This window comes from Haliaeetus albicilla, chromosome 6, assembly GCF_947461875.1.
Source record: "Haliaeetus albicilla chromosome 6, bHalAlb1.1, whole genome shotgun sequence".
NCBI lineage: Eukaryota > Metazoa > Chordata > Aves > Accipitriformes > Accipitridae > Haliaeetus > Haliaeetus albicilla.
Window position 1 is genome coordinate 46,947,921 of NC_091488.1, and position 23,257 is coordinate 46,971,177.

Sequence of the window (23,257 nt, forward strand, 5' to 3'; positions counted from 1 at the left end):
GTGTCCCCAGGCTGGGGAGGGATGCATGGGGCAGGGAACGGGGGGGGTCACCCCGAGTGTGGGGTGCAGCTGCGCCCTTTCGCCTTTTCTGTGATGCTCTTTCCCACAGTGCCGGGCTTGGATTTGCCTGCCCCTGTCTCCATCCCGGTCCCCATCCCTGTCTCCATCCCTGCCCCTGTCTCCATCCCAGTCCCCGTCCCTGTCCCTGTCCCCGTCCCTGTCCCCGTCCCTATCCCTGTCCCTATCCCCGTCCCCATCCCTGTCCCCATCCCTGTCCCTGCCTTCCAGCCCCCTCCTGTGCTGACAGGCTTCGCCTCTTGCCCCCAGATTCAACAAACACTTGGACCGCGGCTTCAACTCCTGCTCCCGCACGGACCTGTACTTTGTGCCCCTCGACGGCTCCAAGCTGGCCAAGAAAAGGGCAGACTTGGTGGAGAAAGTGCGGCGAGAGGCTGAGCAGAAGGCGCGGGAAGAGAAGGAGCGGGAACGGGAGCGGGAGCGGGAGAAGGAGCGGGAGCGGGAAAAGGAGCGGGAGCTGGAGAGGAGCGTGGTAGGTCTGGGGGTCTCACTGCTGCAGGGCAGCCGGGGGGGAATGCTCGCGGACCCCCTCGGCCGTTCCCTGCTGGGACCCTGACACCGGTCTCTCCGCTCTCTTGCAGAAGATGGCCCAGGAGGGCCGGCCGGTTGAGTGCTCGTCCCTCGGGCCGGTTCCCCACCGCCCCTCCTTCGAGCAGGGCAGTGCCGTAGCGACCGTTCCCCCGTACTTGGGTCCCGACACCCCGGCTCTGCGCACCCTCAGCGAATACGCGCGGCCCCACGTCATGTCCCCCAGCAACCGCAACCACCCTTTCTACGTGCCGCTGGGCGCCGTCGACCCGGGCTTGCTGGGGTACAACGTGCCGGCCATCTACAGCAGCGATCCAGCGACGCGGGAGCGAGAGCTGAGGGAACGGGAAGCCCGCGAACGAGACCTGAGGGACCGGGACCTGCGTGAACGTCTCAAGCCCGGCTTTGAAGTCAAGCCGGCCGAGTTAGAGCAGCTCCACGCCGTGCCAGCTGCTGCCATGGATCCGTTCCCACGCCACGGCGGGCTGAGTCTGCAGACGGCCCCCGGCCTTCATCCCGCTTTTCCCTTCCACCCAGGGCTGGGCCACTTGGAGCGGGAGCGGCTGGCGCTGGCAGCCGGCCCGACCCTTCGTCCCGACATGTCCTACGCCGAGCGCTTGGCGGCTGAGCGCCAGCACGCCGAGCGGGTGGCTGCTCTCAGCAATGACCCTCTGGCCCGGCTGCAGATGCTCAATGTGACACCTCATCATCATCAGCATTCCCACATCCACTCCCACCTCCATCTCCACCAGCAGGATGCCATACATGCAGGTAAGGACCCTGTTGCGGTGGTGCCCCGCAGAAAGCCCTGCTCTCCCTCCTACGCCCTCCTTGCGCTCCCTCCCTCTGGCCCTGGGGAAGCCCAAAAGCTGCCGAGACCAGACTTTGGGGCCCCAGATCCACCTCTTCAGCCAGAAGAGGTCAACGTCGTGGTCATTCGGCTTTGCCCTCGCTCCCATCCCACCAAAGACGCATCTGTTGCAAATATGGGGGTGTCTGTGAGTTTGCTGCTCAGTGGCGAGCAGAGTTGTTTGCAGCACGTCCTTTAGTTCTGGATCTCTGGGGACTCAATATGAGTGCTGGGGTCCCACGGGCTACCAGGGTGGTGGTGCTGTGGGCTGCATCCCTCACACTGTGGTCTGCAGAGGGAGCGGGAGCCCTGCTAACAACGGTTTTGACAGTATCCTTAAGGACTAATGAAATGTTGGTTCTCTAGTTTGCTCCTGCGGCTCTTGCTGCAGATGGTGGGATGGGATGGGAGAGAAGATGGGCTAATTGTAAGGAACTGGAGGCTGCTGTCCTTCAGAATTGAGTGGTGATCCCTTCCATTTCCGCATCCTACAGGAAAGCAAAGTAAAAAGAAGACGTTTAGGGATGAAAATCTCAGGGAAGAAAAGCCCAAACTACAATACAATAGGAAAAAGTGCTGTGCCTGCTCAGGTACTGAGCGGTCAGTGGGATCTGGTGGTGGAGTCACAGACAGACACCCACTCTAAGCAGCCGCAGCTGCTCAGAGATGGCCTCAGGTACAAATGAATGTCCATTCCCCCACGCTCCGTAGCTGGGCACCTCCAGCCAGCACTCTGGCAGTGAGTCCAAACCACTGGGAAGAGCAGTTTTCATATGAATAGTAACTTGCATTTCAGCCTTAGATAGTACTTGCAAACTTGAGTGCCTGGCACTGAGCATCCGTGCTGGATGAGACCTGGAAATGGAAGCACCCAATATGAGTATGCACATGAATGACAGCCAGGGTGGCAGACAGAGGCACGATGCTGGTCCAGGCGTCGTTGCAGAGCAAGTCCTTGCAGAATCGACTTTAAGGAGCAGTACTGTTTCCCTGAGGAGTGCAGGGACAGAGCTATGCCAGACTGGTTCACGTGAAATTCAGTGCAGGCAAAAAGAGTAACGCTCAGAAGGACATGGTACTGCGTTGTCTAGCCTTGAAATCATTCCATCCCTAACACACCCCGACCCTCTCCACATCTGTTTTGTTGTGCCTTGCGCCTTTCTCCGTGTTACCTCTTACAAAGCACGGGACAATTATCTTGTGATATCTTTTCTTCCCAGCCTCGGCTTCTGTTCACCCTCTTATCGACCCACTCGCCTCGGGATCCCACCTCACCCGGATACCATATCCAGCTGGAACCATCCCCAACCCTCTCCTGCCTCACCCTCTACATGAGAACGAAGTGCTGCGCCACCAGCTCTTTGGTAAGGAAGCTCACGGGGACTGCGGGTCTCCTCTGAAGAGCATCAGCAGAGCTCCAAGGGGCAGGGCGGTCACGAGGGGTGACAGGACCAAACCGAGGTCTGTTAAACAGAGCTCTGGCACGGCGTAGGACAGGCCTTACGCGATCAGGGGGTGAGCAAGCCCTGCGCGCGGGCCGGGCTGGGGAAGGCAGCGCAGTAGAGTCTCGGCCGAGCTATGGGGCCATGGGTGAGGATGGAGCTGTTAGGCTAACTTGTTCTCCGTTTCGTCTTCGGCTGCAGCCGCACCCTACAGGGACCTGCCGGGCTCCCTCTCCGCGCCCATGTCAGCAGCGCATCAGCTGCAGGCCATGCACGCGCAGTCAGCCGAGCTGCAGCGCCTGGCCCTGGAACAGCAGCAGTGGCTTCACGCCCACCACCCTCTGCACGGCGTGCCGCTCCCGACGCAGGAGGATTACTACAGGTGCACGGACCCGCTCCCTCCGCGGCGCGGGGCCAGCAGACCGCTCTGTCCTCGCAAGTACGCCGCGGAGGTGGCGGAGGCGGTGGGGACGGGGAAGCGTTGCCCCTGAAGTGGGGGACGCGGCCCGTGCCCGCTCCTGGGAGCAGGGATGCCTTGCCACTGGGGCACGGCGGTGGGTTGGCCACCGGCAAGGTCGTTCTTGGGAAGCAGCTGTTGGGTGGCTCATCTCAGGTGGCGTCTCAGCTCCTCTCCTCCGGGGCAAACTTGCGTGTTTCGCACGTGCTAGTCCAGTTACGACTGACTGATACCCCTGCCAAAAGACCGAACGTTCGCAAGGGTTGGATGCTTTTGCCAAGACGAGGCTTTTCAGAAGCACGTGGGGAGGCACGCTGGGAAAGAGAGAGGTGCGACGTCGCACCTTTTCGATAGCATCTCCTACTTCAAGGATTTGCAAAACTTTCCCAGCCAGCAGTGTCGTGTGGGTCTAGACTAACAAAAGGCAGTGGGAGATACTAAATTGCCTTTCTCTCTCTCACAATCGCCTTGCTGTTCTTCTTTATCCTAGCCACCTGAAGAAAGAAAGTGACAAACCCCTTTAAATGGACTTCTACTGTCAACGTGACATCATCATGTCTTTCTCTCAAGAGGAGCAATCAATCAACCAAATCCTGGGGGAGGGGAAGCTGCAGAGTGACACATCCTGATCCCACCATGCAGTAGAGTGCAAGAGAAGACGGACGAAAAGTACAGGATGGCTTCCTGGGAGCAGAAAGTGGAGGAGAGAAAATGGGGAGGGACTGAAACACCACTAACGGACATGAAACGATCGGTACGTGATTTCAGCAGAGCTCTGAAGAAAACAGAATCGGCATTGCAGAGAGCTCAAAAAGACAAAGACTGATGTGAATTCAGGGTGGCAGCAGCTCCATCCTTTGTTTTGGGGGAACAGTTGCATTAAATAGAAAGCGCAGAGCATTACAGGACTTCACGTACACAATGCTGCTGCCTTTTCTGCTTCTGCGAGGAGGAGGTGCGGCCAAGAAGTAACTCAAAACCCAAGAGAGCCTTTTTTCAAGATGCCTCCTCCCACCCCACCCGCCCTTTAGGTGTAAGATACTGCTTAGAGATACAGAAAAGCAACGTGGAACTTTTTCGGACTAGCCAGAGAGGCTTCCCATTCTCCAGCATCCCTTCAGATGCAAACAAAGCATTACGGGACCCCTTCCAAAAGCGGCCGCTCCTGCCTGCAGAGGGACGGGTCCCAGCCATCGGGGTGCAAAGCACCGCAAGACTGTTTGCAAGATGGTGGCTGTGCTTTCCCACGGCTGACGGGAACGGGCACGGCCACGAAGGTGCAAAGCACCAGGAGACTCTTTTCAAGACCGCAATCGCCACCATGACCCCTTTGAGCCCCGCGGGGAGAGCTGATGTGGCCGAGCGATACTGCGTCCTGGGACTGTCTTTTAAGATGGCGGCTGCCCCCTTCCCCTCACCCATTCTAATTGATGTACTTTAACTCATGCACATCCTATTAGACGTGGCAGTTTTATGTAGCAACTTGTGACTCCCTTGCCCCCGCGTGCGTGTCTGATTTCACAGTTGTATCTCTCGATTGGTCCCCGTATATATATTTACTTAACCATTAAAAGGAAAAGAAAAACCAACCAACAACCCAGCTATTGAAAAACACCCCAACAAAGTTCCCCACGCACTCCCAAGCCCCAACACACATTCTAATAATTTATATATATAAATATATATATGAAGCTCTTAAAAAAAAAAAAAAAGCCAAACAAACAAAAAAAAAACCCTTCCAGAAACAAGACTCCATTGTGTTCATTTCTTTTTACCGGGGCCAGGACGGGGACCCGGCCGTGTGGGGCGGTGGCGAGCGGCCGGCCGTGGGAGTGGACAGAAACACGCACTCTCCACGCAATGCTGGGGGGGTGTGTGTGTGTGTGTAAAAACCGGGGCTGGGGAGCCGGTGGCCACCTCTGGGAGCGGGCTCCGCCTGAGGAGACGCCGCGGAGGAGCCGGTGAGCAGGCCCGTACGGCCCCCGGGGGATCGGGCTGGGGGGGCCCGCCAACGGGCCGGCACTGCCCGGGGCCGGGCGCGGCGGCAGAGGAGCGGGCCCGCAGCCTGACGGCGGCGGCGGCACCGGAGAGCCCGCCCACGCCTCCCCCCGCCTCCGAGGGGCGGGGCGTGCGCGCCGCGGCACCAATAGGAAGCGGGTGATCTGCATACCGCCCGAACGGGGCGGCAGGACGCGGTTTTCCGCCCCGCCGCCGCCGCTACGGGCGCGGGGTGAGGGGTGGCGGGGTGGGGAGCCCACGCGAGTAGGCGAGCCGAGGTGGGAACGGCGTCGGCGCCCCTCGCCCTCACCCAGGGGCGGGGCGGCGCGGGTGGGGCCTGGCGCGGGCCGCATGCTCTGCAGTGATTTCAGCTCTTTTAGTATTTGTCCAGCAGGTTTCCCGCCGCGCGGGAAGCCTCACCCAGTGGTGTCAATGGCAGGGGAAGGCGGGGCCGCGCATGCGTGCGGGGGGGGCGCAGGGTGGGAGCGGCTGGGCCCCCGATGGCGGTCTCGGCGCAGGCGGCGGCGCTGAGCGCCGAGCAGGCGAAGGGTGAGTGAGGGGAGGAGATGGCGGCGGCGGGCGTGTGTGCCGGGCGGGCTGGCAGCTGTGTGCCCGTGTTCCCGCAGCGGTGCTGGCGGAGGTGATCAAGGCCTTCGGGGCCCCCGAGAACGCGCAGCGGATGGAGGAGGCTCGGGATAACGCCTGCAACGACATGGGCAAGATGCTGCAGTTCCTCCTGCCCGTCGCCACCCAGATCCAGCAGGACGTGATCAAAGCCTACGGCTTCAGCAACGACGGCGAAGGTGGGTTGTCGTTCCCCCGGTGGGTTGTTGTTCCCCCGCCGGGCGGGGAGCTGCGGGCCCGCCGAGGGGGCGGGTGCCTCCTTCCCAGCCCTTTTCTTGCAGGGGTCCTGAAGTTCGCCCGGTTGATCAAGTCCTACGAGTCGCAGGACCCGGAGATCGCCAGCATGTCGGGCAAGCTCAAGGCCATGTTCCTGCCGCCCATGACGCTGCCGCCGCACGGGGCCGGGACCGGCGGAGTGGCAACCTCCTGAGACCGTGGGCCTCTCCGGCTGGGTCACGGTGCGCTGGCTGGTGGCCTCCTTCCAAGGTGCGGGTTCTGTCAGCCAGGGAACGGAGCCCTTGGAACAAGGGAGATGGCTGACCGGAAAGGAATGGGATGCTTTGCGCCTGCCTGTGTGTCTGCTCGTGAATAAAAAAATGTCTCGAAAATGCCCTCGTCTTGTGAATGAATGTGAGCTCAGCAGTGCTCCTCGGACACAGATGTTTCTCCCTGGTGCAGAGGCAGACACAGCAGTGCTCACCTCGTGCCTGGTATGACACCCAGGCTAGTGTTTTGAGAGGCCCAGGATGTACCAAGTTCTGCAAAAAGGTAATTGTTTATGCAAGCCTGAGTGGGAAGCCCTAGGACTTGATATCAAAGTGACTTAACTTTTTTTAACAGTTCAGAGGTGCTAGGCCCTGTCTAAGAGCAGGCATTTACAAACGTGCTCTTTGAAACATGCTAGGAAACACGTCCCTGAACACGATCTAGTGCTGTTCAGCAAGTGCTGTAAATGCTGCTGAGACGCCTGTCCCCAGCAGGGTCGGTGCAGCTAACTCACGCCTACCGCCAGTGCCCGGGGCTGCGTTGTTTTCTGGCTGAATGTGCAATCAAACACGTTAGCCCTGATGAAAAAGGCAGCAGGGAGCGGCACGGTGTGGGAGGGCTGGGCTTGCCCTGTTTGGCTGCAGCCTGGATCAGAACAACGTAAACAACATAAAATTCTATCTTGAGTCTTTTGGGACTGAAGAGAGACGAACCTAGGGCAGCAGCCTCGTTCCAGTGTGACGCTTTGTGTTTTCGACTCGATTCAAATGAAGGGACGTCGGATACGTCTGCGTGTAGCCTCCCGCCTTGCGTGCCTGTTGCCCTTGGAAGCGCTGAGGTCTTCGGGGAGGGCGATGGGGGCCAGGGTGGCAGGGCTGGGGGTGAAGAAGCCAGGCCTGGGAGAGCGGGGAGCTGGGAGCCAGGTGTGAGAGAGCCGAGTCCGGTGCCTTTCGGTTACAAACCAGGCAGGAATGTAGCCAGCGAGGGCGTGAGCTCCGTGGATAGGAGGCAGGAAGAGCAGTCAGTCCCTTCCGTCTCCATCTACCTCTCCCAGCTTGGCCTTGGCCTTCCCCCACCCCTCTAATTATTCATTAACTACAGCCCAGGAAGTGCTTTGCAAATGGTGAAAATGAAGCCCTCGGCTTGAGGCCTGCGGTTTGCCTGACCTGGAGCTACCTTCTTCTTAGTCCGCCTAGGAACAGGCGGAGTTCAGGACCGTGCCCGTGCGGATCAGACACAGGTGAGTCACGGGAGGTGCTGCAGCCCCCCAGCGCTGCCCGCTGCTCCTCCGGAGCCGGGCACTCACCGCCGTGAGCATCCAGCCCCGTCCGCAGGGTGCGAGTCCACCCCTCCTCTGTCAAGGTTCTTTGGTCTCTCTCCCAAGTCCGTCTCGAGATGCTGTCTTGATAATTCCAATATTGCTTTATTTTCTTCAGTAGGACCTGCTGGTTAAGGGCTGTGGTACTCCTTCCACCGGCTGCTGTCAGTCCCCCATCAGTGGGGATCTGAGAGTCGAGATCCTGATGCCATCCTGTGGGTGAGTGCTGTGAATGCTAGTTAGGGGAAGAAAACAAGAGTTGTTGGTGAGAAAAATAAAAATACTGGCGGCAGGAATTGGGCACAGAAGGGAAAAACCCCACCTTCTAATAGGAGCTACAGGATAGCTGGAGGACTGGAGTTCACGGTGTTTTAGATTGCTGTTGCTGTTATCCTTGCTCATTTTCACTTTGATAACGAGCAGGCAGGGTTCGCGGTGCCCAATCCACCACAGTTACTCTGCCAGCCCCACAGCTGCAGCATCTCTGAATGTTTTTATACAGAGAGAGGTCAGGCGGCTGACCTTTTAAATCCTGGTTGTTTCTTGATTCGCTACAGTCTTTCTAGCCCTTTATGGAACAGCAGGACGTAAAATCTTCAGCATCAGTCCAAACGGGTGCTCTGCTCTGGAGACGACAGTGGCATGGTGTAAGGAAATGGGATTCGCACTAGCATTACTCTGTGGTAAGGATCTGGGCAACTGCGGTGGTCCAGCACGGTCCTGGGGTCCTGTGGCCTGACAGAGAGCATCTAGCTTGGGCAAGTCACAGGAAGATGGTCCATCTGCCCGTTCCCCAAGCCCAGATGGCTGTCGCTCTGCACTAACAGCTGAACTATAACGCAGTTCTGTGCAAAACAGCAAAACCTCCTGTCTAAAATCATCTCAGTGCTGACAATTAGAAGTAACAAATGCAGTGCTGATTCTCAAAAAGGGCTCCAAATGAGACCCCCCAAATGCCAGGATAGCACAGAACAGTAAAGTTGGTATCTGGGCAAGAAGGTAGACAGTGTAATGGAGAAAGCAATGATTGTGATATTAAAGAAGGAGTCAGCATCTGCTTTTGTAAAGACAAATCCTATCTTGTAAAACTGGAGTTTTTGGAGGGACTTAGCAAGCTCGTGGGTAAGTCAGTCAGGTCTGGCTGATACAGTTTCCTTGGATTTCCAAAAAATAATTTGACAAGATTTTCTCCTCAAAGTCTTTAAATAAAGCTAAAGTCATGGCATAAGAAGGAAGATGAAGTTTTTCTTGGGTAAAGAATTAGTAGAAAATAGGAAATGAAAGGTGAGAATACACATCCAGTTTTTATAGCAAAGGGAAGACATCGGTGGTCAGATCACAGGGGCCTAACCTGAAATATACACTGTTCAGTATATTCCCAAATGACCTGGGAATAGAGCCTGGTGAGGTGAGAAAATTGGCTGATGGTAGAAACTTATTCAGGGTAATAGAGTGGGAGTTAACTATGAATAATTGCAGAAGGATCTCATGATAATGAATGTATGGGCAATAGAACAGCAGATGCAATTCCGTCTAGGCATATGTAAAATAATGTTCATGCAGAAAAATAATTCAAAATTTACATATAAAACAACGAACTGTGAACTAATCGTAACCTCTCTGGAGGAAGACTGTGATCATATATAAGTCCGTGCAATTAGCTTAATGCTCGGTTGTGGTGAACAAATAGCAGAAATCGTCACTGGCTCTGTGTATATCCATGACTCACCAGCATCTTGAACACTGCAGTTCTGTGCCACCCTTCACTCTTAGCTCCAAAACAATACACCAGAGTTGGAAACATCTCAGAGAGGGACAGCAAAGATGACCAGAGGTGTAGAATGGTTCTGTACGAAGAACACCTTAATAGGGTTGGAGTCTTCAGCCTGGCAAAGAGCTGAAGAAGGCTATGGACATTACAGGTCCATATCATGAGCAGCTTGGAGGGGGTGAACAGGAATCGGTCATTGATTTTTCTTTCTTTACAACAACCACTTTTCCTGATACCTAATCAGAATGTGCCTTGCTGCACGTTATGCCTGTTGCCTCTTGTCCTTTTGCTGTGTCCCACAAAGAAGAATCTGGCTCATTGCCTCTAAAACCCCCAGTCCCCCTTTAGGTGGTCTCAGACAGCTGTTAAATCCCTCCTGAAGCATATTTTCTCCAAGCTGAACAAACCCAGCTTCCGCCATCTCTGCTGTGCTCCAGGCTCTTCACTGCCTTAGTGGCCTTATGCTGGACTCTGTCCACTTTCTCAGTGTCTTTTTTACAGCAGTCCAGATGTGGGTGTCTTTCAATTAGCTATTTCATTTATCTTCTCCTCTAAATTTGTTCCTGTGCTAGCTGTGGCTTGGGTCCACAAAGGATTTACAAGATGAGGTTCCACCACCTGTGCTGTACTGGAAGCCGAACAACAGCATAAGAGTAGTCTCTTTGCTGAAATGTCTTGACCTGTTAATTGTATTAAGAAAGTATTTTAGCAGCTCAATTATAGTCTGTTGTTCCATGCTGCAGCCGTTTGGGAGAGCAACCCCAAAGATACCAACCAATTGCTTCTCTACTGTGATATTTCCCTCCCTTACCAGCAGGAGCTCCTTCCTGGTAGGTTTTAATTAGATGGCCCGCATCAAAGACCCAAAGCAGCTATGTGCATCCAGTCCTTTCCTGAGCTGAAAGCAACCAGAAGCATAAATTCATCCTGTAAATTATGTGTCTTGGGCTTTGTATCCACACAAATACTGACATGTGGGTTACACTGCACCCCGTGTCCTGCTGGAGGAGACTGAATTACACGTGTTTAGTGCTAACTCACCCTTTGTGTTCTGATCTGGGCTCTTTGCTACCGTGTTCTTTCCCTGTTCACCTGTGTCTCACTAATGTTCTCTTCCTCAGATTCTCTCCTTCAGCCAGTTCATAAGGTGTGGGGATGCCTCAGTTGTTTTATTTTTTTGTCTGCCATGGCTTTGTATCGACCCTACATAGTCTAATATTGCTTTGATATCAGGGATTCTTTTTTGGGACTTCTGCCCAGAAGTTCCTGCCATTTCTCTCCTACCACTAAACAATATTTCTTTCCTGTGCCAGTGCTAGGCTGGCTCTGATTTAGGTGCAGTCTTTTAGGTGCAACTTCTACAACTTTGTGTAGTAGAAGTTGTTCCCCTGAGCCACAGGTCTCCGTGCCTTTAAAGTCTCCTTTTTTTAACATCAGTTTTAAGTCAGTACAGCTGGATCCCTGCCGCTCACCACATCCCGACTCATCATGTGTGTGAAACCAGAAGTGTTTCAAAGGAAGCTGCTGTAGGTGCTTGTGTTGCCTTTCTAGCAATGAAGTTTAGCTTCCCGCTTGTCTCTCCTGTACTTCCCTTTGCTGTTAGTTTCTGTCTTGGCCACGAGTTTTGTCTCAGTTGTTGCTAGCAGCCTGTTCAGCTTTTTGCAGGATTTCCCAGTCTGGTGGTGTGCAAGGAAGTCTGCAGCTGCTACTACTTGAAATGAGCAAGTCTCTTGCTGTTCCTGCTGCCTTCACCACCACACAGGGCAGCTGAGGTGTCCCCAGGGAAAAGTCAGGCTCCTTGGCCAGCTGGATTGCCCTCTTTGGCCACTGCTTAGCTCCCATTCTTTCATGAGACCTACAGACCTTGAAACCAGCGCTGTGGAAAAGGGCAGGCATGGGCTGTAGCTGGAAATGGTTAGTTTTCCTTCTTTGCATGTGGTTAGTTGTCCAGGTTGACAGCTTTGGCCTCCGTATTCTGTACTGGGATCTTGAAGGTCCTAGGCTAAGCTGTCTTGGTGCTGTGTTGGGCCCACTGTAGGTAGTGGCTGTCTGTCCTGCTGTCTGCCTGCTTTTTTGGGCAGCTCCAACCTCCCACCCCATCCCTTTTGAGCTACCGCTGCCCCTGACAGTCACATCCCCCAGCGGGCTGCGTTCAGGAAGGCGACGCTCCGCTTGGAGTGCTAGCCTGGACCTCAAAGTCTGCAGCGCTGGGCTTGCGCAGATTCCCCCTGCGGCTGTACAGAGCACGTAGGATATTTACCTGCCCAGAAGGTTCGTCAGCGTGTCAGAGTGTGGAGGTTTCAGCCAGGTAGCTGGGGGCAGCCCAGCAGCGCCAAGCTGGGCGGCCATAACCTGTAGCAGGGTGCTTCACTGCTCAACATATGCTAACACGTGCTGCCTGCTTCAGCCTCGCGGGTGCGTGGGTGACCCCAGGCAGCTCTGGTTCGGTCCCCTCGGCACCACGGCAAGGGCTTGGGTGTGGGGAGCACCCATGTCTTTTGGGGAAGAAAGGGGAAGAGAGGTCGTGCAGAACTGAATTTTGTGAGCGCCGCCGGGACCCAAGATGCACTCGCAGAGTCGACCCTGGTGTGGAAAAAAGACAGGGACCCAAGAGTAACGGGGGGGATGGGGAGGAAAGACGCAAAAGGAGAAGCAGAAGTGTGTGCAAAGCAGCTCGGGCTGGGGAGCCGATGGCTTAGAGCGTTTCCTGTTCCCGGAGCTGCGCGCGCCCGGCTGCGCGCCGGCTTGCGCCTGCCGGTGCCCAACAGCACCGCGCCGGGGGCCAGAGACCGAGGCACGTCTCCAGAAGCAGGTGGATGGAGACGGTCTGAATGGACTGACAGTAGACGGCCGGGGAGATACATGGCCAGCTCCCGAGAGGCGCAGAAACAGCTTGGTGTTGGGTGCTCCAGCAAAGACTTCCGACTTCCCTTTTCTCGCCAGCGCAAACTGATTTTTCCTCTGCGTTTTTTGAGTTGCTTGGGTGGTAGCCGCTTGGCCCCTTCTCCTTTCGCCCTCCACGATGGTCAGGTAAGAGGGGCTGAGGAGCGCTTGGGCGTAAGGAGGGAGACAAGGAAAGTAGGACAGGTCAGAGGGGAGGATCATCCTGGAAGCCGTACCTCAATGGAAACCTTTCATAGGCTGGGGGAGGTATCGGGGAGGAAGGGATGCTGCTGCTGGCGGTCACCCATATGGGTATCTCTAGGGATGCTGACCAGGGACCATTCTTCACTGTACGAGCCTCCACAATGGTGCCTGACCTTTTTTATTCACTTAGTCTTGTTTTTGTCTCGTCTGCTAGGTGGTTTCACCGTGACCTGAGTGGGCTGGAAGCTGAAGCCTTACTGAAAGGACGAGGTGTCCATGGGAGCTTTCTGGCCAGACCCAGTCGGAAGAATCAGGGGGATTTTTCTCTTTCAGTCCGGTAAGTAACTTGGACCCCAACTTCTGTCTTTCCAGATTTACATACGCAGAATGCTTAGATCCTCAGGTGTCCTGCGGTGTCTTCTTCATCCTGGCCTTATTCTTTTGAGTTCTTTCCAAGCTGTAAAAGTACTTGAGCTTCCCAGCATCTTCTAGACCCTCCTTCAGGTTGCCCCAGGAGCTCCTCTTTCTAGTCATCTCCTTTCACTGGGATGGTTTGCTGTGGTTCCATGGCAGGAGGTAACGCAGAACATTTTCTGCCTCTTTTCCAACTGCCTCACTGGACTGCTCTGTGCATCATCCCACAGGGTTGGTGATCAGGTAACCCACATCCGCATCCAGAATACTGGGGATTTCTATGACCTGTATGGAGGGGAGAAGTTTGCCACTTTATCAGAACTGGTGGAGTACTACACACAGCAACAGGGCTCGCTGCAGGACAAAGATGGAACCATCATCGACTTGCGATACCCGCTCAACTGTTCTGACCCCACTACAGAGAGGTACGGCGAAAGCAAAGCAGCCGGTGTGTCCGTGATGAGACCTCCTCTGTGTTTCGTGGCCTTCCTTCTGCCCTGCCTGCATCCCCGGGGCAAACCCTGCAAAAAGCGTCTCCTGCCTCCCGTGGCCTCCCATGCTCCCGTGGGGGCAGCATCCCCAGGAATAGGTGGACATACCTTGACCCATCACAGCAGACCTAACAGGGCTCTATTTCTACTTCTGGTTTCCTGTTGCCTTCGCTATTTATATACTGTTCCTAAAAGCAAAGGTTGTGGCATTCGCTATGGTCTGCAGCGGTCCGTGGAGTGGCATGTGGAAGCCCTCAGCCCTGCCCCAAACCTCCTCGGTTAGTCTGGGCCCGGGTGACTCATGCAGCTGAGAGCAGGACCATGTTCCCCTGCTATTCCTAGCCTGCTTAGTCTCCTTCCTGCCCCCGCTTTGCATGCGTCTCTGACACCAAGTTCCTAAATCAAATCAGGTGGTTTTGCCCTCGCTTTGTGCTTTCGGGCTCTTTGATGCAGCTCGGGGAACAGTCCCGCCGCGCGCGCTCTGGGGCGGACAGGTCCTCCTCGGGCACCTGCAGATGGGGAGCAAAGATGCCCTGGGCGAATTCGCCCGCGTTCTGCCCCGTTTGCTCCGGGGTCGGGCTGCAGAGAGGGGCCAGCGCCCGCCTGCCTGCTGTCCTCTCCGCTCAAGGCCGTTGGGTTGTGGCCCTGCAGTTTCCTCCCTTCCTCCCTGCGGTTGGAAACTTCTGCCCCCCCCCAGGCTCTTACGAAAGCTCCTCGCACTCTCTCCCCAAGTGATTTTCCATCACGTGGCTTTGAAGAGCTGGGCTCTACTGGGGGGGGAACGGGACCCATTAACCCCTTCCTACCTGTGGAGGGGAGGCCCGGAGACCTCTTCGATGAGCAGGAGGGGTCAACCATTCCCTGGGGGGCATCGGAGCACTGGCACGTGGTGGCCGAACGCTTCTGTGGGAGGAGGTTCGGAAATTAGTGACTGCCGTGCAATGAAAGTCACCGGCTACTTCTTGCAGCGCGTGAGGTGAGGATCAGGAGAAGTTACTTGCCAAGGCACAATGTCTGCCACGTCTTGCTGTCAAAATGGCTCCCAGGTTGTCGTGTAGAGGAACGCGTTGCTCTGGCCAGATGCAGGGGTGAACGAATGCCCCAGCTGCTTCTGCGACTGGGGCATGGCCTCCTGGACGCCATTTCGGTTCTTGGGAACAGATAGCCCTGACAACGTGAAGTTCACCACAGACACCAGTACCACCCCAGACCTCCACTGTTAGCTGCTCTGTGGGCGGCAAACCCGCTCCCACAGCTCCAGCCACGCTGGCTGGTCTGACGAGCGTCAGCCTGGCCTCGATGGCAGCGTGCAGAGACGTACGGAGCGTGGCTGGTGCTTGCTGCGGTACCTGCAGTGAGCAGGAGCGGGGGGGAGCGTTGCAAGTCAGTCTGATGCAACAGCTACCCGCCTTTGAAATGCTCTTCACTGGGGGGAGATGGCCAAAGCCGGGGGGAGATGCGTCTCCAGCTGCTGAGGCAGCTCTGTGGAAGCGGGACAGAGCTGCAGTGAACGTGGCCTTCTGCATCTCTGCTTGGCAGCTCAGCAGTGCCCCCTGGGACCTTCTGGTGTGGTCCAGAGAGACCGTGGAGCTTGGGACAGGCATTAGGAACTAGAGGATCTGCACAGAGGCAACCGGGGACACCTCTGGAGTTTCTGCAGGGCCGAGAGCCCTGCAGTAAGAGGAGATGCCAGGGTTGTCCCACCTCCCAGCCTGCTTCTGGTGACCATCCCTTGCACCCACACCACAGTGCAGTGAGATCCCACCAGGCAGACACCACTACCCCCCCGGGAGACCTTTGTAGGTGGGAAGGGGCTTGGCAGCAGCCGTGCCATTTGTACCACGCTTGTGTCCCTCTGCACCCTGGGGCCAGTCCTGCAGCAAGGCAGAGAGCACCTCGGTCAAATGGGGATGCTCCTCACCTTGTGCTGAGAGGAGAGAAGGAGCTGCCGACTGGGTGTTTGCATTGAGGACAGAAAAAGTGCACACGGATCAACAACAGTGATAAGTACCAGGAGCAGAATATGGGTTTTAGGTGGCTCCTGGTGTTCACTCCCATGGCTAGGCCAATAGCTGCAGTGTGATGTGCTCAGAGAAGGGGAATTATCCTTTGATTGAAGAGATGATGGAGTTTAAGGAAAAGGGATCGCTGGGAGAGGATCTGATCGCAACACAGCCATCTTGGTGCTGCTAAATCTGATAGGAGGGTTTCTGACTCACTGGGGGTTTATTTGAGTTTCCAAAGCATCTTGCAGCAGTAAGGCTAGAATCCCAATAATGCTGGCAGGTGCTGAAAACCATGAACTACCTTCCCCCGACTGGTCTTCAAGCCAGCAAGCATTGCTTACCTGTGCTGGTGTGTATCATGTAACTGGATCACACTTGGTGCTTTCCCACTGTGTCTTTTGGTACCAGCATTCTGCTCCCTGGGTCCCTTCTACCTCCACCTCATCCCTTGCCCTTTCCTTTTCCTGCCAGCTCTCTACTTCTTTGTGTGTCATCTGCTTTTCCCAGGATCCCGCTCCTCCCTTGGTTTCCTTCCTTCTCTCTTCCCTCCTCTCTGCCTCCCCCTTCCTTTCTTCCTCCCTTACCCTTCCCCAGTGTTGCCGTCCTTCACTCGTCAGCTCAAGGGCATCCACTTACCTGCATCTCCACCTCTCTTCTGACCCTCTTTTGTTTTTTCCTAGGTGGTATCATGGGCATCTGTCAGGCTCTGCAGCTGAGTCACTTCTCCAGGCCAAAGCCATCCCTTGGACCTTCTTGGTGCGGGAGAGCCTCAGCAAACCTGGGGATTTTGTCTTGTCTGTCCTCACTGACCAGCCTAAACCTGGGGCTGATGCTCCACCAGCTGGGGCAACCAGTGCCTCTGGGGCCCGGCTCAAAGTCACGCACATCAAGATCATGTGTGAGGTGAGCAGTTGGGGGGGCAAAAGGAAAGGGAGTGGAAGAGGTCTCTGCTGATCATGTCCTCGAAAGCATGGGCCCTGTCAGCTTGATTACCACCAGCACCGTTTCTGAATTTGGATCAAAGTGCTGTCACCTTGCAGGTTCCTTATGTCCTCACCCCAGCCTGGGTGACCATGGGCAGCGCTGGGTGCTCAGACACAGGAGGAAGCAGGGCTCAGTGTGACCAAGAACTCTGGTACAGGGAGTTTGTGGTGAAAGAGCGTGGAGGCTTCACAATCTAATTACGAGTTCATCAAAAGACTTAAAGGCTCTTGGAGGAGGAGGGGCACCTGCAAAGGCCTCCACACTTAGTCTGAAGGATGTTACCAGCCTGGCTGTCACAGGTTCTGTTTCTTTCATGTGGGATGATGCAGGGAGTGGAGGGAGATTTCAAGGACAGAAAGCAGCTGACCTTAAATGAGAGCTGAGGGCAATCTTCCTTCTCCAAGCTTCCATCCACTGAGAACAGGAGTCGGTTCACCATGCTATGAACTTAGTGTTCGCAGGACAAACTACTGTTTGACCTCCCTGCCAGAGAAAATGCTTTTCTAGATGGCACAGGGTGGTGCCTGTGGCTTTGCACCCCAGCGTTAACTTTTCCCTGAGCGTTGTCAGCTTTGTCTACAGGAATGTTGTGAGTGGAACGTTACAGATTCTTCCTCTATTTAGAATGGACGCTACACAGTTGGAGGTGCTGAAATGTTTGACAGCTTGGCAGATCTGGTGGAGCACTTCAAGAAGACTGGAATTGAGGAGGTGTCTGGCTCCTTTGTGTACCTGAGGCAGGTAAATCCTATTTATTTCCTCTGTTTCTTAGCAACCCCTTGGAAGGACCTACTTGCTGTTTGTTTCTGCTTTGTGTCCCTCTCCTCCTTTTCTCCACAGTACACAGAAGAGATTTTGCTCTCCAGCAGCGTCTCTCTCTCTCTCTCTCATGCCAACCCATTGTGTTTTCCCATCCCCAGCCCTACTACGCTACGAGGGTGAATGCTGCTGACATTGAGAATAGAGTGCAGGAACTGAACAAGAAATGTCTATCTGAGGAGACGTCCAAAGCTGGATTCTGGGAGGAATTTGATGTAAGAAAGTGCTGGGGGACATTATTAGTGCTGGAAAATTCTTGTGCACCACCGCATTCTCCATCCTTGATTTCTTTCTGGACGCAAAACTTCTCAGGTGTCTTGTAAATTCTGGTCAGTTTGTCTCTGAAAGAAGTCTCTGTTTGGAACCTGTTCCTCTGGGGAGCGAGTGTCATCTCTAAGTGAACCCAGTGAGGTAGAAATGTGCCTTTTCATGCTTGGGAGAACGAGTCACCAAGACAGTAAGGCCATGAACCTTGGACTTTTCAAGTCTAGGTTTGCTTTTCACTTCTCTGCTCCCCCCCCAGGCATGCCCATGTGTCCCCAGAGTCACCGCTGTTCCTCCGAGTGCCCACCTCCCCTACCATCCATTGTGACCTTGCCACGACTGTTCTTTCTTCTGCTCTCAGAGTCTGCAAAAACAGGAAGCCAAGCAGCTGTTTGACCGTCATGAGGGTCAGAGACCCGAAAACAAGAGCAAGAACCGATACAAGAACATCTTGCCCTGTGAGTCTTTCTTCTCCACTATACGAAAACCCAAATAGACACAGACAGGCAATGACAAGCTGTCCAAGTCATCCCTGGCCCAGCCTCAGCCTGCTCTGTCCTCCAGAGTGGGTTACGAGGTGTGCGGCATTGAGGATTTAAGAGCTGATGAGAGAGGTCACAGCCTTTTCATGTCCTTGAAGGGAGGAGGGAGGGTTGCATCAGACTCATTAGCTTCTGATGCTCCATCGTAGGGGTAGAGAGATGGGAGGATGGGGTGAGATTGATCTGACCCCAGAGAAGGAGAGGTGAAACTACGGGGCATGCTGCATGCACTGGGTAGCCTGAATGAGGTGGCGTGGGGGAGTGAAGGAGCTTCACGGGGCTGGGCACAGAGTATCTCATTGCTCTCTTTATTCTTTCGCTGCATCCCCAGTTGATCACTCCAGAGTCATCCTCCAAGGAAGGGACCCAAATATACCTGGATCTGACTATATCAACGCCAACTACGTCAAGGTGAGACTCTTGAAAGATGGCTGTGTGCCCAAAATGGGGGAAGGCCTGCCTGCTCTTGCAGCCCTCCTGATCTTCCCCTGTCCACACGCAGAACAACCTGATCAGCCCAGATGAGTGCACCAAGACCTACATCGCTAGCCAGGGTTGTCTGGATGCCACAGTCAACGACTTCTGGCAAATGGTGTGGCAGGAGAACACGCGCATTATTGTGATGACTACACGGGAGGTAGAAAAAGGGCGGGTAAGTAGATGTTTGTAGGCATCTCGGGGCTGCCTTCTTTTCCCCTTCAACTGCTGCTCTGCTTTTTCTCTCTTTCCTGCCTTCCGCCCGTCCTCACCCTGCCCTTTCTGCCCACACAGAACAAATGTGTGCCTTACTGGCCAGAGGTGGGCAGCATGAAGGAATACGGTCCCTACCTCGTGGAGAACGCTGGGGAGCACGATGCGTTGGAGTACAAACTCCGGCACCTCTGTGTGTGTCCGATGGATAATGTGAGTGTGCCTGATCGAGGGCTGTCATTGACCCCGTGGGTCTAACAGTTGCTGTGCGTTCGAAGGCTGGGAACTGCTGGGTGCTGTGGTGATGCTGCTGTTGTACCATTGTTGGGGTTGCTCTTCCCACCTGGTTTGGGCTGGAATCACACTGGTGCAATCACCAAGAAGTGTGCAGGAGACAGAGATTCCCTCTGGCTTCAGTCCCACCTCTCCCCGGGACAGAGGCCAGGGATAGGACTGGGTTGCAGTTTCACCAGTCGGGTGTTTTGTTATCAGGGTAAGGCTGTGCGTGACATCTGGCACTACCAGTACCTGAGCTGGCCTGACCACGGTGTACCCAGCGAGCCAGGAGGAGTGCTCAGCTTCCTCGACCAAATAAACCAGAAGCAAGAGAGTATCCCAGATGCAGGCCCTATTCTGGTGCATTGCAGGTTAGTACAGAGGCTGGGGTTTGAAGCATTCTCCATCCCTTATCTAGGGTGAGGTATAGAAAGTCTGTCCTGCTGCACCAGCTGTTCCTCAGGACTTGCAAGTGAAGCATATGCCAGCCCCGATATTTGCTTTTTCCTCTTCGATGCCCCCAGACCGAACTCTCTGCCTGTTAAATCCACGAATCTTTTCTGGCATTGCTGAACAGCTGCTACAAGTGCCGCATCCTTCCCCAGAAGCAGCTGCTTTTTGTTTCAGGAGCTGTATTGCTCTGACCTCTGCTTGTCCTCTCCTTGCAGTGCTGGGATTGGCCGCACTGGGACTATCATCGTCATTGATATGATAGTGGAAACAATCTCCACCAAGGGTAAGAGGACCCCTAAGTATCTTGAAGTGAACTGGCCTACCCAGTAGGGCTGTGTCCTTAAGTCCAGCTGCAAAGGGAAGAAAACTATCAGTGGGAGAGATCCTGCCACAGCCCTGAGAAGGTTGTGCTGTCCTTGCTATGTGGCAGCTGCTGGATCTCTGCACCATGTCCACTTATTGTGGCTTCAGCCTTCCCCGAGTTTGGGCTCTTCCTTCAGGGCCAGACCTGAAAGATGCTGAGCAGGAAGGAGGGATAGGAGGTCCATACAAGAGTAAAGAGTATGGAGGGAGGTGGAAACTTCTTGACTGACCTCCGCCATGACTGCTTTTGGTGGAGAAGTGGGAGAGGGGGGCAGTGAGCATGTCCATAAGCTTTTCTGGTGCCCCTGGCTAGGACTGGACTGTGACATTGACATCCAGAAGACCATCCAGATGGTGAGGGCCCAGCGTTCAGGGATGGTGCAGACGGAGGCCCAGTACAAGTTCATCTACATGGCCATCTGCCAGTTCATAGAGACAACCAAGAAAAAGCTGGAAGTTATCCAGGTGAGAAAGGGGACCTTACTTTCCTGTCCTGTGAGTCTAGGCCCTGCATGGTCCTGGCTCTGAGCCCAAGTGCCCTGTCTCCCAAGCGTCAGGCTAGCAATGGGACCTACATAGACTACGATGGTGCACCAAGATTTGAGTCCCTGTTCCTCTCCTTAAAATTCAGGGGACAACATTAGCAGCTCAAGTACCAACCCCTTCTGCACTGCTAAACAGCAGTAAGTTTTAATGCAGTTATGTTCCATGTAACATCTCCACCAAGTGCTGTTTTGTTACAAGCTGAATCTCGGACAGGCAAGGACTTTGCCCTCTCCTTTCCTCTTTGTCTTTCCCATCCTGATTCTGCAGTTGCAGGATTTTCTCCTACTAGCTGATGAGTGGCATCTTTTATCTCTCCTTGTAGCCTCTGGCAGCATTCAGTAGCTGCTGCTATCTGTTTAATATTCTTCAGCTGACGCGCGGCACTCTCAGGCATTCCATTGCCTCCAGAAATTTGTTGCCCCACTGTTCACCCCTGCACAAGGATGCATTTGCAACAGCAGCAGGCAGAGTGCACTGAGCCGGAGGACTTCAGCAATCCCCCAACCTCCACTGAGATCCTAGCATGAAGCATGGTTAAACAGTCAGAACTCTTCCATGATGTCTCACATGCTTCTCCCAGACCACACTCTTCTCAGCTTGTTTTTTTCTCTCCTGTAGTCTCAGAAAGGCAAGCCGAACGAGTCTGAGTATGGGAATATTGCCTACCCCCCTGCAGTGAGGAATGTGCATGCCAAAGCTTCACGAAAATCCTCCAAGTAAGAGCTCACCTAAACCAGAGGCCCAGCTATGCCTGCCTCTGGCAATAGTCTCCCTGAGGGCTTGGCTGGCTTTTTCCTCTTGCTCATTTTTTCCCTTGTTTTCCCCTGGTTTTACAGGCAGAAAGAGGAGTCAACAGTTTATGAGAACTTGGGGAAAAAGGAGGAGAAGGTGCGGAAACAGCACTCCTCGGAGAAGAAGCTGAAAGGCTCACTAAAGAGAAAATAAGCATACATTGCAGGTAGCCCCATGGGGGTTTTGAACCTGGTGTGCAGGACTGGAGCTCACATCCAGGCTGGCCTGTCTCGCATTCCTCGCTCTTGGACTGGAACTAGGCCTTCCCCTTCTCTTTCAGTGCCCTGAACCAGACTGCTTTCCAGCTCACCTGACCGACTCCATTGTCCCTTGCCTGTGCAGGCCAGTGAAGTCTCCTGCTGCCCCTTCATCATTCATTAACAGGAAAATATCACGCCCCTTCTTACCCTTCGTCTCTGAGCAGCAGGGCCGAAACTCACCTCTGCTCTGTCAGCTTCAGCAAACTTCTTGAGGAAGAGCTAAGGAAGCTCTTTACAGGAGCTACATCTCTGCCCACTGCTGTGAGTTAGAGTTTAGCCTGTTAGTGTTCCCTGAAACCTCAGCTTTTAAAGTATGGAGGTTTTGGCCCGTTTCAGCTCAGCTCCTCTGCAATTCAACAGGAAACTTCCTCTTTCCTTAATACCAACCCTCTGCCCTACGATCCCTTTTCTGTTTGATCCTTTTATTGGATGCTGTAAATATAGAAGAATTTGAGGTGATGGCCATATTTTCTCCTTTGTTTGTAAATAAACTTGTATTTGTTTGAATGCTGAGTCCCAAAAGTTTTTGTCTGTAATTTCTCTTTGAGTATAGCTGTACTCCTGGCTTCACTTGCAGCCCTGCAATGACTTACAAGAATGGCTCTAGCTTAATTTTCATCGCTTCCTGCAACCTTCAGATTCCTGAACAGAAGCTGTGACCAATTACAGTGGCTCCTTGCTGTGAGGCTTGAGTCTTGGTAGTTGTCAGGTAAGTTTGAGCACAGAAAGTTAGCTGTGACAAATGCAGATGCAGGCTTTTACATTTAAATGTTGGTATTTGGAAAAGTCCTCATGCCCCCAAATCATTAGTCATTTTGTCATCAGGCTTTGGTAGTATCCAACCTGAGCTGGAAGGTAAGTCAAAAGGGCTGCTTCAGCAAACAGTGTACTGCCTGACTGCTCCTTCCTAGATATTGCTTGGTAGAAATGAAACTTCATCTTTGTGGAGAAGGCAGACCAGAGCATGGCTACATTGTGGCTTCACAGATATTAGTCAGTGACCTCCAAGGAGGGGCTAAGGAGCTGGATTGTTTAGTATGGTCAAGGAGAGGCTGAGGGGTCAGCTACTCTCATCTACAACTACACAGAGGGCTGGTAAGATGATGGTAGTGGCAGGTAATAAAACCAGAGACAGCGTTCCCAAATTGCAGCTTGGGAGGTTCAGGTTGAACACTAAGACTGGTTTTATCAGACAGCATTCAAATAGATGCTCAGAGGGGGAACTCTGTCCTTGCAGGTTTACAATACTTGAATGGACAAAGCCGCAGCTGATCTATCTAGTGCTGATAATAGTGCCACTTGCAGCAGTAGCCTGGACTAAAGAAAGACTTCCAAAGGTCCCTTCCCACCACTATTTATAGCATTCTGTGAATGCCAGAGAGCATTCCTTAGCACTGGAGCCTATCCATGGTGGTGTCAGAATGGGACTCAGCACAGTTTTTAAAAGTCTTGCCACTTAAAACTAGGCCCCAGCCTGTGAACTGTACCCAGGAACCATTTGGGAGACTGCTGAGAGAGTGAAGACCTGAACCTTTCTGTGGCAGCTGGCTTAGATCACAGAGAACTTGCTGAGGAATCCTTAATTTACAGGTACAGGTACTGCTTAGGCTATGGGCATTTGCTTCTCAATGAAAAAGATGGCTCAGGTGTCCCGGACTAGGAGCTGGTTAGAGCTGATGTCAGGAAGAGCTCAGTCCCACTTGGGGAAAAGTCTCAGC

General features: G+C 54.1%; 3 protein-coding genes and 1 non-coding gene across 9 annotated transcripts in view; all 4 read left to right on the forward strand.

The window, feature by feature from the left end:
• The window catches only part of ATN1 (atrophin 1), a 28,259-nt gene extending 23,315 nt beyond the window's left edge, over positions 1 to 4,944 (forward strand). For 2 of the 4 annotated variants that reach the window (XM_069786016.1, XM_069786015.1), the window contains exons 6-10: positions 328 to 550; positions 660 to 1,377; positions 2,677 to 2,820; positions 3,100 to 3,337; positions 3,846 to 4,944. In XM_069786016.1, the coding sequence (XP_069642117.1) occupies positions 328 to 550; positions 660 to 1,377; positions 2,677 to 2,820; positions 3,100 to 3,337; positions 3,846 to 3,879 (1,357 nt within the window). In that variant the 3' untranslated portion in view covers positions 3,880 to 4,944. The remainder of the gene's footprint in view (positions 1 to 327; positions 551 to 659; positions 1,378 to 2,676; positions 2,821 to 3,099; positions 3,338 to 3,845) is intronic. The other 2 variants (XM_069786017.1, XM_069786019.1) reach the window with 1 other exon arrangement.
• A 768-nt stretch (positions 4,945 to 5,712) lies between these two features.
• On the forward strand, positions 5,713 to 5,772 carry LOC138685762 (U7 small nuclear RNA). Its single transcript, XR_011325207.1, has one exon. It is a non-coding gene; the product is annotated as a U7 small nuclear RNA (small nuclear RNA).
• On the forward strand, positions 5,741 to 6,588 carry C6H12orf57 (chromosome 6 C12orf57 homolog). Its single transcript, XM_069786030.1, has 3 exons — positions 5,741 to 5,902; positions 5,980 to 6,156; positions 6,259 to 6,588. The coding sequence occupies exons 1-3, from the start codon at positions 5,854 to 5,856 to the stop codon at positions 6,405 to 6,407; spliced, it is 375 nt and encodes a 124-aa protein (XP_069642131.1). The 5' UTR covers positions 5,741 to 5,853; the 3' UTR covers positions 6,408 to 6,588.
• Positions 6,589 to 7,899: 1,311 nt separating this feature from the next.
• Positions 7,900 to 22,046, forward strand: PTPN6 (protein tyrosine phosphatase non-receptor type 6). 3 transcript variants are annotated; one of them, XM_069786022.1, is made up of 16 exons: positions 7,900 to 8,000; positions 12,854 to 12,976; positions 13,284 to 13,478; positions 16,231 to 16,453; positions 17,159 to 17,275; positions 17,455 to 17,568; positions 17,979 to 18,075; positions 18,491 to 18,570; positions 18,662 to 18,811; positions 18,931 to 19,062; positions 19,342 to 19,496; positions 19,794 to 19,861; positions 20,255 to 20,406; positions 21,106 to 21,203; positions 21,324 to 21,445; positions 21,560 to 22,046. In XM_069786022.1, exons 1-15 carry the CDS (start codon positions 7,987 to 7,989, stop codon positions 21,430 to 21,432), a joined length of 1,827 nt encoding a protein of 608 aa, XP_069642123.1. In that variant the 5' UTR covers positions 7,900 to 7,986; the 3' UTR covers positions 21,433 to 21,445; positions 21,560 to 22,046. The 3 variants fall into 3 exon arrangements, with proteins under 3 accessions (XP_069642123.1, XP_069642122.1, XP_069642124.1); XM_069786021.1 differs by having other exon boundaries at positions 21,324 to 22,046; XM_069786023.1 differs by lacking the exon at positions 7,900 to 8,000 and adding an exon at positions 8,422 to 12,582 and having other exon boundaries at positions 21,324 to 22,046.
• Positions 22,047 to 23,257: the final 1,211 nt, after the last annotated feature.

What these genes read in the sequence shown, in the direction of transcription:
- PTPN6 (XM_069786021.1), top strand. An exon ending in GGAAACAATCTCCACCAAGG is followed by an intron (nt 19,862 to 20,254) that starts GTAAGAGGACCC and finishes GCCCCTGGCTAG; the next exon opens with GACTGGACTGTGACATTGAC. An exon ending in GCTTCACGAAAATCCTCCAA is followed by an intron (nt 21,204 to 21,323) that starts GTAAGAGCTCAC and finishes CTGGTTTTACAG; the next exon opens with GCAGAAAGAGGAGTCAACAG.
- C6H12orf57 (XM_069786030.1), top strand. Translation starts at nt 5,854, where the DNA reads ATGGCGGTCTCGGCGCAGGCGGCGGCGCTGAGCGCCGAGCAGGCGAAG. An exon ending in GAGCGCCGAGCAGGCGAAGG is followed by an intron (nt 5,903 to 5,979) that starts GTGAGTGAGGGG and finishes GTGTTCCCGCAG; the next exon opens with CGGTGCTGGCGGAGGTGATC. An exon ending in CTTCAGCAACGACGGCGAAG is followed by an intron (nt 6,157 to 6,258) that starts GTGGGTTGTCGT and finishes CTTTTCTTGCAG; the next exon opens with GGGTCCTGAAGTTCGCCCGG.